The 15,209-nt window shown below is 34.2% G+C and overlaps 1 protein-coding gene across 5 annotated transcripts in view; it reads right to left on the bottom strand.

Annotated features, from left to right (window-relative positions):
• LOC119837558 (talin-1-like) overlaps window positions 1-15,209 on the bottom strand; it is a 50,782-nt gene that overhangs the window by 5,734 nt on the left and 29,839 nt on the right. For 4 of the 5 annotated variants that reach the window (XM_038363174.1, XM_038363177.1, XM_038363176.1 and 1 more), the window contains exons 50-82: window positions 14,675-14,833; window positions 14,273-14,480; window positions 13,949-14,097; window positions 13,385-13,493; window positions 13,227-13,304; window positions 12,912-13,033; window positions 12,605-12,697; window positions 12,205-12,363; window positions 11,915-12,122; window positions 11,434-11,504; window positions 10,869-10,979; window positions 10,580-10,705; window positions 10,259-10,363; window positions 9,516-9,605; window positions 9,159-9,278; window positions 8,733-8,851; window positions 8,153-8,288; window positions 7,665-7,828; window positions 6,797-6,926; window positions 6,421-6,539; window positions 6,075-6,237; window positions 5,504-5,587; window positions 5,008-5,079; window positions 4,400-4,559; window positions 3,768-3,880; window positions 3,212-3,340; window positions 2,780-2,953; window positions 2,201-2,343; window positions 1,370-1,498; window positions 997-1,045; window positions 803-840; window positions 465-567; window positions 7-116 (exon numbers count right to left, since the gene is read on the bottom strand). In XM_038363174.1, coding sequence (XP_038219102.1) covers window positions 7-116; window positions 465-567; window positions 803-840; window positions 997-1,045; window positions 1,370-1,498; window positions 2,201-2,343; window positions 2,780-2,953; window positions 3,212-3,340; window positions 3,768-3,880; window positions 4,400-4,559; window positions 5,008-5,079; window positions 5,504-5,587; window positions 6,075-6,237; window positions 6,421-6,539; window positions 6,797-6,926; window positions 7,665-7,828; window positions 8,153-8,288; window positions 8,733-8,851; window positions 9,159-9,278; window positions 9,516-9,605; window positions 10,259-10,363; window positions 10,580-10,705; window positions 10,869-10,979; window positions 11,434-11,504; window positions 11,915-12,122; window positions 12,205-12,363; window positions 12,605-12,697; window positions 12,912-13,033; window positions 13,227-13,304; window positions 13,385-13,493; window positions 13,949-14,097; window positions 14,273-14,480; window positions 14,675-14,833 — 4,043 coding nt within the window. The remainder of the gene's footprint in view (window positions 1-6; window positions 117-464; window positions 568-802; window positions 841-996; window positions 1,046-1,369; window positions 1,499-2,200; window positions 2,344-2,779; window positions 2,954-3,211; window positions 3,341-3,767; window positions 3,881-4,399; window positions 4,560-5,007; window positions 5,080-5,503; window positions 5,588-6,074; window positions 6,238-6,420; window positions 6,540-6,796; window positions 6,927-7,664; window positions 7,829-8,152; window positions 8,289-8,732; window positions 8,852-9,158; window positions 9,279-9,515; window positions 9,606-10,258; window positions 10,364-10,579; window positions 10,706-10,868; window positions 10,980-11,433; window positions 11,505-11,914; window positions 12,123-12,204; window positions 12,364-12,604; window positions 12,698-12,911; window positions 13,034-13,226; window positions 13,305-13,384; window positions 13,494-13,948; window positions 14,098-14,272; window positions 14,481-14,674; window positions 14,834-15,209) is intronic. The other variant, XM_038363178.1, reaches the window with a different exon arrangement.

Raw genomic sequence — 15,209 nt, 5'->3', positions numbered from 1 at the left:
AATTACCTGGCTTTTTCGCTATTATATGTTTGCGAGCAATCCTTCAGAAGTTGTTTTGTTTCAGTAACTACTTGTAACATTTCTTCTTTCTCGGGGTCTTTTAAGTCTTCCCACATCTGTTAATGAACAGAACAATTAAGATTATTGAAAGAGATTTTATTTCTTTTATATATCTTCTAAAACAAAATTCTTTTAATTGCAACAAATAAGGTAAATGGTGCAACTATGCTATGATTTGAAAGTGTTTCTAGAAAAAGTCTAATTGAATAAATAAATGTTTGAGTTTAGGTGACATGTCTCATTTGTATTTACAAAACAATCTGATTTATATCCAAAAGTTTATATCTGTTATGACTTATGTAGAAGTTGTCGTGGAGACATATATTTTACTATCGATCCGGCTCGGCCCCACCATAATATATAATACATAGTCCCTCAGAGACTACCTTGTCCTTGTCCTTTACCTTGTCTCCCATTTCGATGACATGCTGTGCTGCCTTTATAGCAGCGGCCTTAACATCAGGCTTGCAGCCAGGGTTCTGTAGCCACTTATTCGTCAACTCGATCCTGGAAAGTTCATTATTTTGGATTGTAATTTTGAAATTTCAGTAGAAAATTACATTTCCTTTTAATTACTCTTTAATGGACCTATAAAAAATAGTTTAGATAAGTAATAAAGCTCACAAAAGGATTTTAAAAAGTTATTTGGCAACAAAAGAGAAAAGACTTATTATTTATAAAAGTAAAGTCTCTCATGTGCTGAGATGATGTATGGAATTGTAAATGGAGATTATGTACTCACTGCTTCTGTAGATTACTCTTTGGCGGCGCGTCGAGTTCCTGCAATGAAAAACGTTATAAATGTAAAAAAAGCAACAAGAATAATAATTAATTATACATTTAAAAATAATTGATATAGTTTTCCGTTTACTGATGCAAATTTAATTTAATTTTTATGTTTTTAAAAAATAATGTTGTATGTATTTTCGAATTTACCTCTTTCGTGGCTTCCGATTGTAAAAGTTTCGCCTTCATTCCCTTTTCCCTGTAAAGTCGATTCAAAATTAACATGTTTTTTTTTTCTTGATAAAAATGTATTATATAGTTAACCACGCCTTTAATCGGACGTATTAAAGATATAGGAGAGATATTATAATATATAAAAGACAAAAGTAAGCATATCCGAAACTGCTGGACCGAGTGCACTGAAATTATGATGCGGGCAGTTGTTAAGAAGGGATTCTGATAAATTCAACCCCATAGGTATTAAATAAGGGATAAAAGTATGAACCATGAACATTTAATTTGCCCCCGCGGGCGAAACTGCGGGTAACAGCTAGTACAGTATAATGTCCCAAATATCACCTACCTGACGCAATTTAGCAGAGCTTCGTACGCCTTGATGACGTTATCTCTACCGTACATCACCCACGTCATCACCTCTTCTTCTGATGATGACACTTGCTTCACCAGATCCGATGTGTTTGATAGTAAATTCCTAGTAAAAATATTAATGTTTCAATAGAGATGATGTTTAGTAAGACAAGATGAATGTTTATTTCAACGTAATTTATTTTAGTTTTATAGCATTGAAATGATTTGTAAGCTAATATTTTTGTATGTGTATCCATCTTAATCGCAATATTATTTCTCGTCTCCATTTTATTATTATATCGTTGTTTTTGCATTCAAATGTTGTTCTGTGATGAGCACACGTGATAAATCTTATCTACAACAAGGGTCACCTACGTTTATGGGTAGTACCACTCTAGCTTCTAAAAAGGGGACTAATTGTGAACAATTTCCTATCAAACACAAAAAGCAACGAAAATCGGTTAGAAACCTACAGAATTATTGTGTTTGTTGCTCTTTCACGCAAAAACTACTGAACCGATTGCTGGACAACTGGAATAACATATAGGCTTTTAGGCAACTTTTATCCCGATATTCCTTAGGGATAAGGACTTACGCGGGTGAAACCGCGGGGCGCAGCTAATACCAAATAATGTAGTGAAATTAAGAACCACTTTTGTTGTTGGCAATGTCGGTTAAAAAGATAAAAAATTGAGCGTTTTTTTATAAAGACATCAATCAATCAATCCTAGTAGCCTATAAGTGTATTTAAATAAATACAGTTTTCATTTATATATTATACAGTTTTTCGTTATCTACATAATATATTCATTGTTTATAATATTACCTTGCATTATCCACAATTTCTTTAACATCTTGACGTTTGCTTGGCGAATCGTCCCGTTTCGGTAAGGGCAAGCGGTTGATGGTGAAGTTGACCCTTTGTACTCTTTCTACTACTCTTGCACTGTTTACTAGTACATCTTTACCCTGCAATGAAAATGTTTCTACTGCTATATAATTATTTTTAACTACAACTAACTCACTTTCAAATTATCTAGACTACATTGGTATGTAAACATCGGAGGCACCAGTTTTCAACTAGAAAAAACCTTTTTTGAAATCGGTTCAAAATGGAAGAACCTATAATTATTTGTTACCACAATATATCATAGGCGTTATTGATCGGCGTCTTGTTAATAAAAGGCGGTCACCAGGATCTTAGAGATGATCTTCTTCGTTAACTTTGAGAACTTAAGTAAGTTAAGTTTATAAACATAGCATCAATTGTTAAAAGACACACCAAATGCTATTTTCAGGGTGAAGTTGTCTTTATTTGTATAAGTTTTTTTTTTCTCTTTGAATTAAAATTCGTGAAGTAACAGAATATATTATGTGCATACGCTATCGATACATTTCGAATTACCTCAAAAGGTGTCGAATATATAGACCGCTGAAGTTCACTCGTTGCTGGAGTAACTTCTTTCGAAAGTGCCTTAATTTTATTGCTGTCTTCTTTGTTAACTTTGTTGCAACAATCTTCAACAACTTCTAAGTATTGTTGAACATGTGTGCTTAGAGCTGTGTTTAAATTCTTCATCTGAAATTGTTAAAAAATCACTAAACAATTAAACATCTTTAGCTCTACTTAGTAAAGACAGAACTTTTGCAAACATTTTTTTGGAATCTATAGGTGATGGGAAGCGGCAATTCAGTCTACTTGGGTTCATGTCTGCCTAAAGGATCTTATTTGACTAAGCTATGAAGTCTAGATTGTATTGCCCAGAAAATACTGTAGTAGGGATAGAATTTTCACTCTAACATCAAAGGTTCAAGCAAATATTTAAAGATCATTTACCAGTCCAATGTCGTTTGTGTACATCATTTTGGATACAACTTCTTCAATATTTTCTGTTAAGTTTGTAAGTCTGTCCGTATCCACTAGACCTTTCTTAGCCACTTCATTGTCATCTTCGGAAATTGATACCTGAAATTATATAATTACTGATTTAAATTCTTTGCTAAAATAGATATGGCTTATATTTCTTTTAAGTTTAAGGTTAAGGGTAGGTAAAGTTTTCGGTTAAGTTTTTGCATATTTTGTAGGGTAAGTTTCTCTTCTATGGTATTCATATTATAGCTTGTACTAGCTTTTTACCCACGGCCTCGTCCACGATGTCAAAGGTACATAGGCGGTTTTCCCGGCATTTCAATTCGAATGGATTGTTCCTGTTCCGGTAGATATCCGGGGAAAAACTATGCTAAGTACTTTCTCGGGTAAACTTGATTGTTCTGTGGTTTGGCTGTCAAGACGAGACAGACAGGCAGACGAAGTTACTTTAACAATATTGATAGGGATTTGCTTCAGCAATTTTCTCAGCCGTAATTTCTTTTACAAAGAACGTGACACTTACGAGATATGCAGAATGCGCAGCAAGCTCGGCACTGCTGCATGCGGCAGTGGACACGTATCGTAGCGTGGTGATGCAGTCACTGCGAGACATTAAGTCTTCGCTTTGAAGTTTTTCTGAAATTCATTATCATCATTCTTACAAGCAATTCTAACTTTTTCTACAAACAGATTCACAACATTATGAGACTGTACATCTTGAGTTTTGTATATAAATCAACATGCAAATGTAATATCTTCATAAATCGTTTACAATAAAAGAAAGAGACAGACAGTATTTAACACCTGATCAACGATACTTGATAATTGAATAAAATACATTTTAATAGTTTTCTTTTAATAAAAATCACATTGTGTTCACTAATCAACCAATCTATAAAAAACGAAGACTATTGAAATGTCACATAACAAAAACAGTTGAATGACAACGGTGAAAGTTTTGGCAAACAGAAAAAGACGTAAGTAATTAAAAAAGCTGACAACTTTAACGTCCGAAAACTCATGATTAACTACATGAAGGAAACAACACACATATAGTAAAAGGCATTGAGCACATCCTACAAATTTTTACAGCACAATACTCTATTGTAACAAAGAAAAATAATACTAAATTAATAGTAAACACACAGCACATACGTATAACATCCTGCTGCGTAACCAACGCGTCCACGCAGTCCGCAAAGCTGAGCGCGCACGCAGGCAGATCGGTGCTGACGAAGCTCTGTTGCAGCTGCAGGTTGCGCTGGAGCTCTGAACAGTCGCGCTGCCATTTGTGCAGCGGGGAGACTGAACGGGCCTGGGAAAAATTCCCGTATTCATAATGCGGTATCACTAAAGTCCATGGCCTATATCTTTTTCTTTAACCTTCCCAGTCCTTTCATTTATTCTTCTTTTTTATGTCGGCAATGGAGCTGGCGGGTCGCCAGGTGGTAAGCGCTACCACCGCCCATAAACATTTGGGGAGGCGTAAGGTCGATTGCAGACCTTACGCCTCCATTTGTGGACTGGAAATTTGCCGACTTCAAATTGGAAAGGGTCGAAGTAAGGATTGACGAGATGATGGATGGTAGAGCTAACACCTCTAGGCAGTAGTAGTCGTTTACCATCAAGGTATTTATTCACCTGTATATTATTTGTTTTTGTACGCAATAAAGAATTTTCATTTATTCATTCATCAAGTGAGCCACTAGTTGCCCGCTCTGACATACTAATCGTTTGAAAAGGTAAAGTTGATTTGAACTTACTAGTTTGTTCACAGTTTCGCTGAGAGCTCGACAGGCGTCCAGCAATTTTCGCCGGCCAGCTGCGTTTTGGGTCTGTGACGATACAAGCTTACTTTTTATTCAAAATACATTAGTAGATATGATAAAGTAATATATTGTTTTGTAAGTAGAAGGGAAATATTGTGCTTTAATTTTCAACAGACTTCAAAAAAAAGAAGGAGGTTCAATTCAACTGTATATTATTATGTTTGTCTCCTCAGAACTTTAAACTTGATGAATCGATTTTGATGTTTTTTTTTTGTTTGAAAAGTCCCATTTAAACTTGATCTAGTTTAAAATTTAATTTATGAAGACCATGTTTTTTGTTAGAACCAAGTTTAGAAATTTGGAATTACTTGATCGATCTGGATGAAGGCTAAAGTTAGTGTAGTTGGTGTCATCTATTACAATTTAAAATAGATTAAGATTAATAGATTAGGTCAAGATAATTTATCCAATTACTAAAATTGAAACTTACCGACTCCGACGTCTTCAGTAGATGATATGTAGAACTTTTCAGTTCTTTTATAGCTTCTTCGATTTTACTTTCTTGAATTACGTCCTAAAATTATAGAAGAACGATTTCTATTTCATCTCTTTGTAAAATTATATCAATATTTTCAATTAAAATTGTACTATACTGTAATACTGTAATCCTATTAATATTGTAAATGCGAAAGTTTGTAAGGATGTGTGTGTGATTGCAATGAAATTTGGTACGTAGACAGCTGGACAACTGGAATAACACACTTTTTATCCCCATACTCCTACGGAATACGGACTTCCGCGGGTGAAACCGGGGGGCGCAGCTAGTACTGTATAGTTCGCATCCGCAGTGCGCTTATGTGCGAATTTTATTTTTAGATTCAAAAATATAAATTTGTTTTAATTAAAATCAAAATTAAATTTCATTCAATGCTATTTTAATTTTTATAGAACTTAAATTTTACATATCAACCACATAAAACGAAATCTATTAATGATTCCCTTTATATTTATTTGAATATACTTTTCCATTCTCTCTACCACAGATAACATAATCTTCTCACCTTATTTTTCATAGATTTAGCAATGGAAGCGACTTCAGAAGCAGATGTGGCCGCGCTGTGTACATTTCTGGCTAAATTTTCCGGTTTCTGGGAGCACTCCACCACAGCACCTATCAGGGTATTCAGTTTTTGTGTTTGCTGGTCGAATTTGGCTTGCATTTCCCTGGAAATATTATATTTACGAAGTTATAGTTGAAAATCAGAATCTCGATTGAAATTTAAAACATAACCCTAAAATATAAAATCTTTAATCTTACTTCTCAATGCTAATTCTGTCTAGTATATAAAATAATGATGTTTGATAAAGTATTAGTATTCAATTAAAATGCTACAGCATTATACTTACTTGTCATCACCAGAAACAAATATTTTTTTGGGTTGGAACAAATTGTCCAGATTGATTTCATGAAGTGTCTGTAGTCCTGGTTTTGTTTGTCCAACTCCAAGATCAAATGAATTCAGCTCCTATAACATTAGAGAGTATGGTTGAAATTGTGTATTCGAAAAGAATATACTGAATTATAAATAATCATACCTTTTTTACGAAAAATTCAACCGACTTCAAAAGGAAAGAAACTATTTGCATAAAGACTCAACTTTAAACTTTGAAGTCGACGTTTTAACTAATTTTCAATACCAACTTCAGAAAATGCACAATAATATAGTTAAAATTATTTCTACACTGACTTTATTAAAGTTTTGTTCTAACTGACAAACATTACCTGTTCAATTTCTTTACTAATATTGATGACGTCATCGTTATCACCCTCCTGCCACGTTGCAATTTGTCTAGACCGCGTGTGCGATAACTTCTTTAGTAAGTTGGACAAGTTATTGAGATGTTCTGAAAGCCTGAAGCAATGCATATATATTTAATTTTTAGTTTTATAGCATTGAAATGCTTTATAAATGAGAAATTTTGAAAGAATAGAAAACATTTCTCATTTATAAAGCATTTCAATGCTATGAAACTAAAAAATAAATTTAGCAAAGGCCGCGTTCCATCGTTACAATATTGTAATCATTGAAATAATGTTTCGTATTGATTGTGATGGTTTTTAATCATCTCAATAGTAGGCGTTGGATGCCCCTTAGGCACATGAAACCGAAAGAGTAGATGAAATTCGATTACTGTGGCGGGATCACGGCTGGCCGAGAGGCTAGGCGTTGCTGCGGTTGGGCAAAAAAACGCGGGTTCGAATCCCGCTTCGTGATCAATTTTTTTTTCTATTCTTTCAAAATTTCTCAATGCATATATAATCATATTATGCATCTTCGTTCCCATAATGTAGCTTTTTTAGTTTTTTATTTTAGTCTTAAACGTTGTACAAGATTAACGAGAGAGATTGATTTATCTATACCAATATGTCTATTTACATTTAAGACTTAAGTGGGGTCAAAAAACCCCTTTAAGGCTTTTTCTGAAGAGTTTCAAACGGATACAGAATCTTTATTTAGGTTTATTGATAAGAAAACTTTCAGGCACAATAAATTATTCAATCAAGGGTTTATAATTACAGATATTTCTGATCATATTTTATAAATTTTTGAAATCAAATTTCATTCTATACTGATTAAAATTAAACTCACTTTCTTCGACTGCTACTGTCTTTAGGTGTAGAAGCTTCCAATTTAACAGCATATTGTGTCAGTACTTGAGGTAAGTTGTTGTCTTTGCCAGCTACCACCGTTTTGAAGAGGGCTATTTGTGCGTCTTTAGCTGCTTCTTTGCGTGCTTTTTTAAGATCTTCATTCTGAAAACGTTCAACTTTATCACTATCTATAATATAATTTAATTCATAATGGTTAGCTCTCGTTTTTTTTATGTCACAGTCAGCAATGGAGCTGGTGGGACGCCTGATGGTAAGCGCTACCACCGCCCATGAACATTTGGAGTATGGGCCTCCGGCTCCCCCACTTACCGAACGAAACACAGCAGAATGCTATTTCACGCTGGTCTTCTGTGGGGTTGTGGTGCAAGCTGGCCCGATTCGTGCCGAAACGTGCTCGACTACCACATACAACTATTTTGAAAATTAAAAACATTCAATTATTATTCTAAAGTAACAAATGCTTACAGGTTGCTCCTGTTCCTCTGATTCTTTTTGCGCGTCCAAAAAATCACGTATTTTCTCTTCCGTGTCGAGTAAATTCTGAAGATTTTCTTCATAATTAGCGGCAGCAGCTGATGAGATGCTACCTTTCGTTGCAAATCTGAAAACACATTTAAATATAAAACCACCTATATCGGAGCCGAGTAATTTGAATTATTCGGGTTGTTTGTTTTAATAAAAATGTTTTACATTGTTTTATAATGAAGTATATTTGTACGAAGCATTAAATTGCAAATTAAAAAAATAAAAGCTAATCATTTATATCTAATGAATAACTCATATTTAGCTAGGACACAAGTCTTAGACTGAATCCGTCATTGGAATGTCACTGGTTTACTTTTTATTGATGAAAAGTAGAAACTACCCTCAATTTATTGTTATTTTAGTTTGTTTTCTTTTGTAAGGCGTACTTAACGCTAAGCGAGTAAACATGATATATAAAAAAATGTATTTCTGTGTAAGTGAATTCAATGTAATCTGTAGAGAAATAAATGTCTTTAACCGTTTCAATCAATTGATTTTTTTCCGTTTGTATTAGGCATACCTGAGCAGGTTGCAGGTGTTGTTCAATTGACGATGTTTGTCACTGAGCATCTTCTTAGAATTGTCGTCGTGGAAATTGTTAATTGCTTCTTCTATAGCATGCACACCATTATCACAATCCTAAAATATAAGATATCCAATAAAATTACAATGAGATTTCCGTTATAAGTTTAACATTTCAAAACCAAGTATATTAAAAACCAGAATTATATCAACATTATTGAATTATACACAATTTGTTGTTATTAAAAAATCAATAGCATTGTTTACTATTAAAACTACATCGATTTGACATTCAATGGGTGTGGTAGAACGAGAACCAGGTACAGCTTTGTTTAAAATTAAAATATATATATTAAAAATAGGAAATAAAAGAACAGAAGTATTCGTGAGGAAGTTCGAAGAAGAGAAGTCGTACAACACATACCGCGGCAAATTTTTCAATCAGCATCATGGTGTCGATGACGCTGTCGTCTGTGTGTATGTCTTGAGGATTTGATAATTCTTCAGCATTGTATTTTATTCTTTCACATTCGTCTCTTATGTCCTGCAAATTGGAGTTAAGTTAATTATTTTTTTAATTTATTGTGATTTGAGTTTTCCATATTCTGAAGTAGTTTTAGTTTATGCTTCAATTGAAATAAATTTTCATTGATAAAATTAATTCAAAATTCATTAATAAATATTTAATTTGATCCTGTCCTACTAGGATTGAGTAATAAATGATTCGGGTTATAAATAATTTTTTGTTGTTTCAATATAATAATAAAATTAGATTACTTACAATGAGCGCCTTCTTTCCGTGGTCAGGATTGATAGAAATTGTTGCTGTCATTATTTCATCAGCAGCGGAGGTAACGTCACTTACGTAGTCCTGTAAGAATTATGTAAGGATTATATATAGCTACTAGCTGCGCCCCGCGGTTTCACCCGCGTAAGTCCGTATCCCGTAGGAATATCGGGATAAAAAATAGATGTTGGCCGATTCTCAGACCTACCCAATATGCTTACCAAATTTCAGAGGAATCGGTCAAGCCGTTTCGGAGGAGTATGGCAACGAAAACTGTGACACGAGAATTATATATATATATAAGATTATTGATAAAAGTATAGCATACTTTTATCTATTAACGAAGTGTATTGAATTATGAAAGCATTTTTTGTATGTGTTTTTGTTTTTAAAATTGTTGATTATCGCCTCGCAATTTAATATTTATGTAACAAAATCATTATCATCACCATCACCAGCCCATCCCACTGCAGAGACTAGGGCCTCCTATGAGGGTTCAGATCATAATCTACCTCCCTAGCCAAATGCGGGTTTGCAGATGTCACATGTCGTCGAGCTTCTGATTCTCGGACATGCCGGTTTCCTCACGATGTTTTCCTTCACCGTTACGAGCAGAGCTGATTTGAATAATGCGTAGATAAACACCTCACTTATTCGAAATCTTTAGTAGTTTTAGAAGTAGAGGCTTTTTAAATCGATTCTCAACTTATACATAATTATCAAATTTAAAGGTTTACCATTAAGTCTACAATGTTGCTCTCTTGTCCGTTTCGTCTTGATTGAAGGCACGCGTGTTGCAGATTTAAAATGACATTTTCCAACTCTTCTCGCTTCTTCGAATCCTACAATAGTTCTTAATTTAAAACTTTGCCCAACTTATCCTGATTAAATATTACATTTTCAGATTTATATTGAAAAACATTAAAGTATGAATAGAAGTTATATTTTTATTAGGTATCATCATTGTTTTTATATTGTTACTGCTGTTAAGTAACCTCTGTTATTTATTCTGTTCAAATGAATATAACATTCATAAACATATTGTACAGGTATCTTACATTAGGATCTCGCCTACAACGAGCATTCGCTTCATCCAAAGCTTTTATTGCAGCTTCCAATTTGTTTTTAAGAGCTACCCTCGTTTTGCTTTCGTCTGGTGTAAGATTTCCCTGGTTGATATCGTGCTGGAAATAGTAAATTTATAAGGTTTTTATTTCTAGCCTTCATGTGTTTATTTTATTTATCGATTATGCTGTGTAATAACGAGAAGACATTATTTATTATTTTATAATGAATATAAAAATCAAGCTATCATTTATAAATAGTAATAAGCGAAAAATTACATACCACGATAGAGTTGAGTATCTCTGATGCTGATTCTCGTAAGGGAGTTTCTTCAATTATTATTTCTTCCACTATTTGAGTGTCGGCCTCGGGCATTTTTTTTGTAGAAGTTTTCTGAAAATTATCACATGCATTTTTATATAATATATATTTTTTTCATTCACAATAGCGATCTAATTGATGTAATTTTAGGGTCACCCTTAGAAGTTTAAAAAATGTTACTTGAATGTAGGATTATTGTATGTTACGGTTATCTATAAAATTTAAGAGTCTTCACAGCGAGATACAAGCGATAATTTATTTGCAAGGAACAATAGTAAAGTATAAAATTTGATGATACTTTTGTGTCCACACTAAATTGTTATAATTTTATATGTCAGTGGTATGTAAGTTCGAAACTCATGTAATTCCGCAGTAAATGCATAAATGACAAAGGACTTTAATTAAAAAATACACCCATGCCCTTGGATGAGACCGATGACTCTACTCTACAGAATAATTGTTCATCTTGTGCCCAGGTTTATTAATTTTAGCTATAATTCATTTAAGATTTTAAAAATAGAGTTACCTCCAGTATTTTAGGATCGTTCATTTCAACAATCTCTTCTTGTGCCCATGACTGTCGTGGCGTTTTTGTTGCTGCAATTAAATCAAATCCTCAATTATAAATGCATACTAAATCGTCATCATTATCATTGGCAGCATATTGTATTCATTTTATTCATATCGCAAATGAAGATGTAGATAAAATCACAATTTTATTTAAAATTATTGGAACACTCGTCTGAATCTCAACCCCCGTCTTTTTCATATAAGTCAGGGTGTAACCCCTGGGGGTATAAGGCCTAGCTGTTAACCCAAACCGTCAAAGCGAACGACGGCTGCCGTTGGGTTCTAGTGAGTATGACGTTTGCGCAAGTCCCACATACACCCTCATGCATTAAAATTATAGAGGGGGATGCGTAAAAGCATTTCCCAACGTTAAAAAAAAATTCTTAACCACTGAGCCATCGGTGAGTTGTCGAAATTATATCGAAATTGATATTTACCAATACATTGGCATGTACCCTTTAGGTTCTCCAGTTCGGCTTGCAGTTGTTGGAGATCTTTATTAAGTTGTTCACCGAGTTGCTGATGTGGTTCCTGGATTAACGGATTCCAGATCGATCCTAGATCATGAGCAATACGGGATACTCTATCGATTGAAGAATTAAGTGCTGATTGGCAACGAGTATCTTCAATACTGGAAGCTGTTATCTGGAAAGTCAAATATAGGCATGATGAAGTACAGGATTTTTTTTAGAATACTCTTTCCATAGCTCTTTGTATGAAAGCTAACCTGCGCATTGGTGAGTAGCACTTGCGCAGCATCAGCCAGCTTCACTCCCGCTTTATCCAGCTGTTCAGCCTCAGCCGATGGCACGGCTTGCGCGAGCCGAGAGACGCGGGACAGCATCAGTGACGCTCTCTCGCACGCTGACCGCGCCAGGTTCAATATCTATAGAAATGTCATGTTTAATATCGATCATTATGTTGAGAATATCCAGATAATGATCGTCCTCTCTCAAAAATCCCTACACTACACACTTCGCGCCTGTAACATGTTTTTGCCACAAACCATTTATTCAGGACGGCCAGTCAAGTAAACGTTCAAACGAATGATGAAATGAATGAAAATATTTCATTAGGTTTCTTCTGCCACTACTACGGAAAATAAATAAATCCAGTAATAAACACACCTGATTCTCCTTGTCTACATCAGGCTTATGACTGAACAGGCAGAACAGTTTTCCTGAGGAGTTTGCGTATTTCGATGCAGCTTTGTTCAGTCCCTGAAAATCGTAAATTTTTCGGTTTTATAATATTACATGCACTATCTATATATTTATAATAATATTACACTATCTTGTAGATTGTCTGAGTGATCAATTCATTTTTTATGGTTCTTGCTATTTGCATTAATATTTAATAATATGATTTCTTCTTTACTCGTTAAATCATATCATCCATTCGCTTCTACGTCCGTTTAAAATTTACTACACGTACCTCAACATCTTTGGCTTCAATATTGGAACATATGTCATGGCTCGCTTCACACAGTGACTTTGCTTCTGCAATCACACCTTGTAATGTGGAATCAGCGAGATATTCGTGCATAGAGAGAGCATCTGGAAAAAACATAATTTGTACTTTATACATTATTTAAGCGTTCACAAGTGAAACATCTCATTCTAGTTGATACAGCGTCCTTTATAGTAGCTGCATATTTAGCAGTACTTTCTATTGGATATGTCATTATCGTTACTAATATTAACGCATTAAAAACCTAGTTAGAAAAATATATATTCACATTCTCCTCACCTTGTATAATATCAGGTACGAGATGAGAAATATTTTTAACAATGTCTTCCGTTGTTTTATAATCTTTACTATCATCATCTGAAAAAGAAAAATGTGTTTTAAAGAATCCATCTTGAATTGATTTTATTATTAGACTGTAAGCTTTTGGATGTTCTTACCTGATACAGCTTGTACTAATAAAGCTGTACTCTCATTCATGTGCGATAGTTTATCGAATAATCGCATTTTTGTAGGCATGATGCTTGTCTGTTTACTGCATCCACTTGACTGAAATAAAATTACAATATAACATTATTTTTATTATTTGTATATGTTCAGTTTAGAGGTAACAAATATGTATTAGAGTTAACTTATTTAAGTTACAAAACTGAGAACCATTTATTTGGTTATGTGGAAGGAATACGTGAAGAACAAGGACTGAAGAGAGCATGCTTGGACTTATCATCGGGATTACGCCCGTTTGGACTACCTAAGCATCGCTGACGCGGTCGAGTTGGAATGGGCCTGTGCCTGCCTGTGCCCGGGCAAGATTAAGTTATCCAAGGCCAAGATTAAGTTATCCAGGCCCAAACCCACTTGGGGTTATAGCGCCATAAAAGTAAGTGTTCTAATTGCACTTATTTGGCCTCTATACCGATAAAATGATTGAAAATAACAAAAAGAAGAGTAGAGAAATGCATAGAAGCGAAATAAAACAGTACAAATATAATAAAAATACAAACAACAGTCGTGGCGTAGAATTCGTGTACGTGTGGTGGCGGTAACTCCCTCAATCTTTCTTTGGTGCACAGAAATTGTGCTTGTTTAATTCTATCCTTCGCTTCTGCAACTGTTGAAAGAAGTTGCTCTTTCTCTGCGTTAATTTCGTTCACTGCAATAGTAATATAGTTATTATTATAAAAAATAAACAATTACAACAAGATAATGGAATAATTTATAATTTTCAGCAAACGTTGGAAAATGATTAAACTTGAAATTATATCTCTCTTATATACTGAAATTCTTTGACACGAAAATTATATACCTTCAAATAAAAAAAAACTTACTACTATTATCTAAACAAGCAGCTTTCAATCTTTCCAAGGAAGCTTGCACTACATCTTTCTCCCTGGATAAATTATCTTTGATATCTGGTTTGTCTTCGACCAACGGAGTCCAGAGATCCTCTAAATCTTTGACCAGGTTGGAAAATTTATCCGTAAATGATATCATCGTTGTTTGACATTCGGGATCATACATGGTGGGTGCGGTCATCTATTTTAGACAAAATCTTGGTGTAAGGAAGATATATATATTAATAATATTAAAGGACTAGAACATTTTTCTATTATTAATCATTTGTAAACATTCAACCATATTGGTTAACGAATAGTGTGTTATTCTAAATTTGTTAGAGAGACGCAATTTTCTGTTAAGTATTTCTAGTCAGTGAAACAAAGTTGACTCACTAGTGCTGCAGTAAGGAATGTCTGAGCAGAATCAACAATTTTAGTTCCAGCGTCGTCAAGCTTAGCGCCATCTTCACCACCGACATTCTTCGCGAGATCGTAAACTTTTATCAGTAATTTAGATGTATCTTCACAAGCGCCTCTCGAAAGATCCAGTATCTGTTACGAATATGAAAATTAACATAGATTAAAGTAAAATATAGAATACTAGCTGCGCCCCGCGTATTTCCGTATCACGTAGGAATATCGGGATGTGTTATTCCAGTTATTGACTATATGTTATTCCAGTAGTCCAGCTGTCTACGTACCGAATTTCATTGCAATCGGTTCAGTAGTTTTTACGTGAAAGAGTAACAAACACACACACATCCTTACAAACTTTCGCATTTATAATATTAGTAGGATAACAAGTGACAACAACCTATTTATATTCAAGTTCTGGATGTGTTATAAATGTTTATATTAGTGACTAGCAAACCCGGCGAACTCCGTTTCGCCACCAGGTGGCTGTATGTTAAAAATGATTTTCCCGCGT

This window comes from Zerene cesonia, chromosome 28 (genome assembly GCF_012273895.1).
Source record: "Zerene cesonia ecotype Mississippi chromosome 28, Zerene_cesonia_1.1, whole genome shotgun sequence".
Taxonomy (NCBI): domain Eukaryota; kingdom Metazoa; phylum Arthropoda; class Insecta; order Lepidoptera; family Pieridae; genus Zerene; species Zerene cesonia.
The sequence above is the reverse complement of the archived record's forward strand: the minus strand, read 5'-3'. Positions and strand labels throughout refer to the sequence as shown.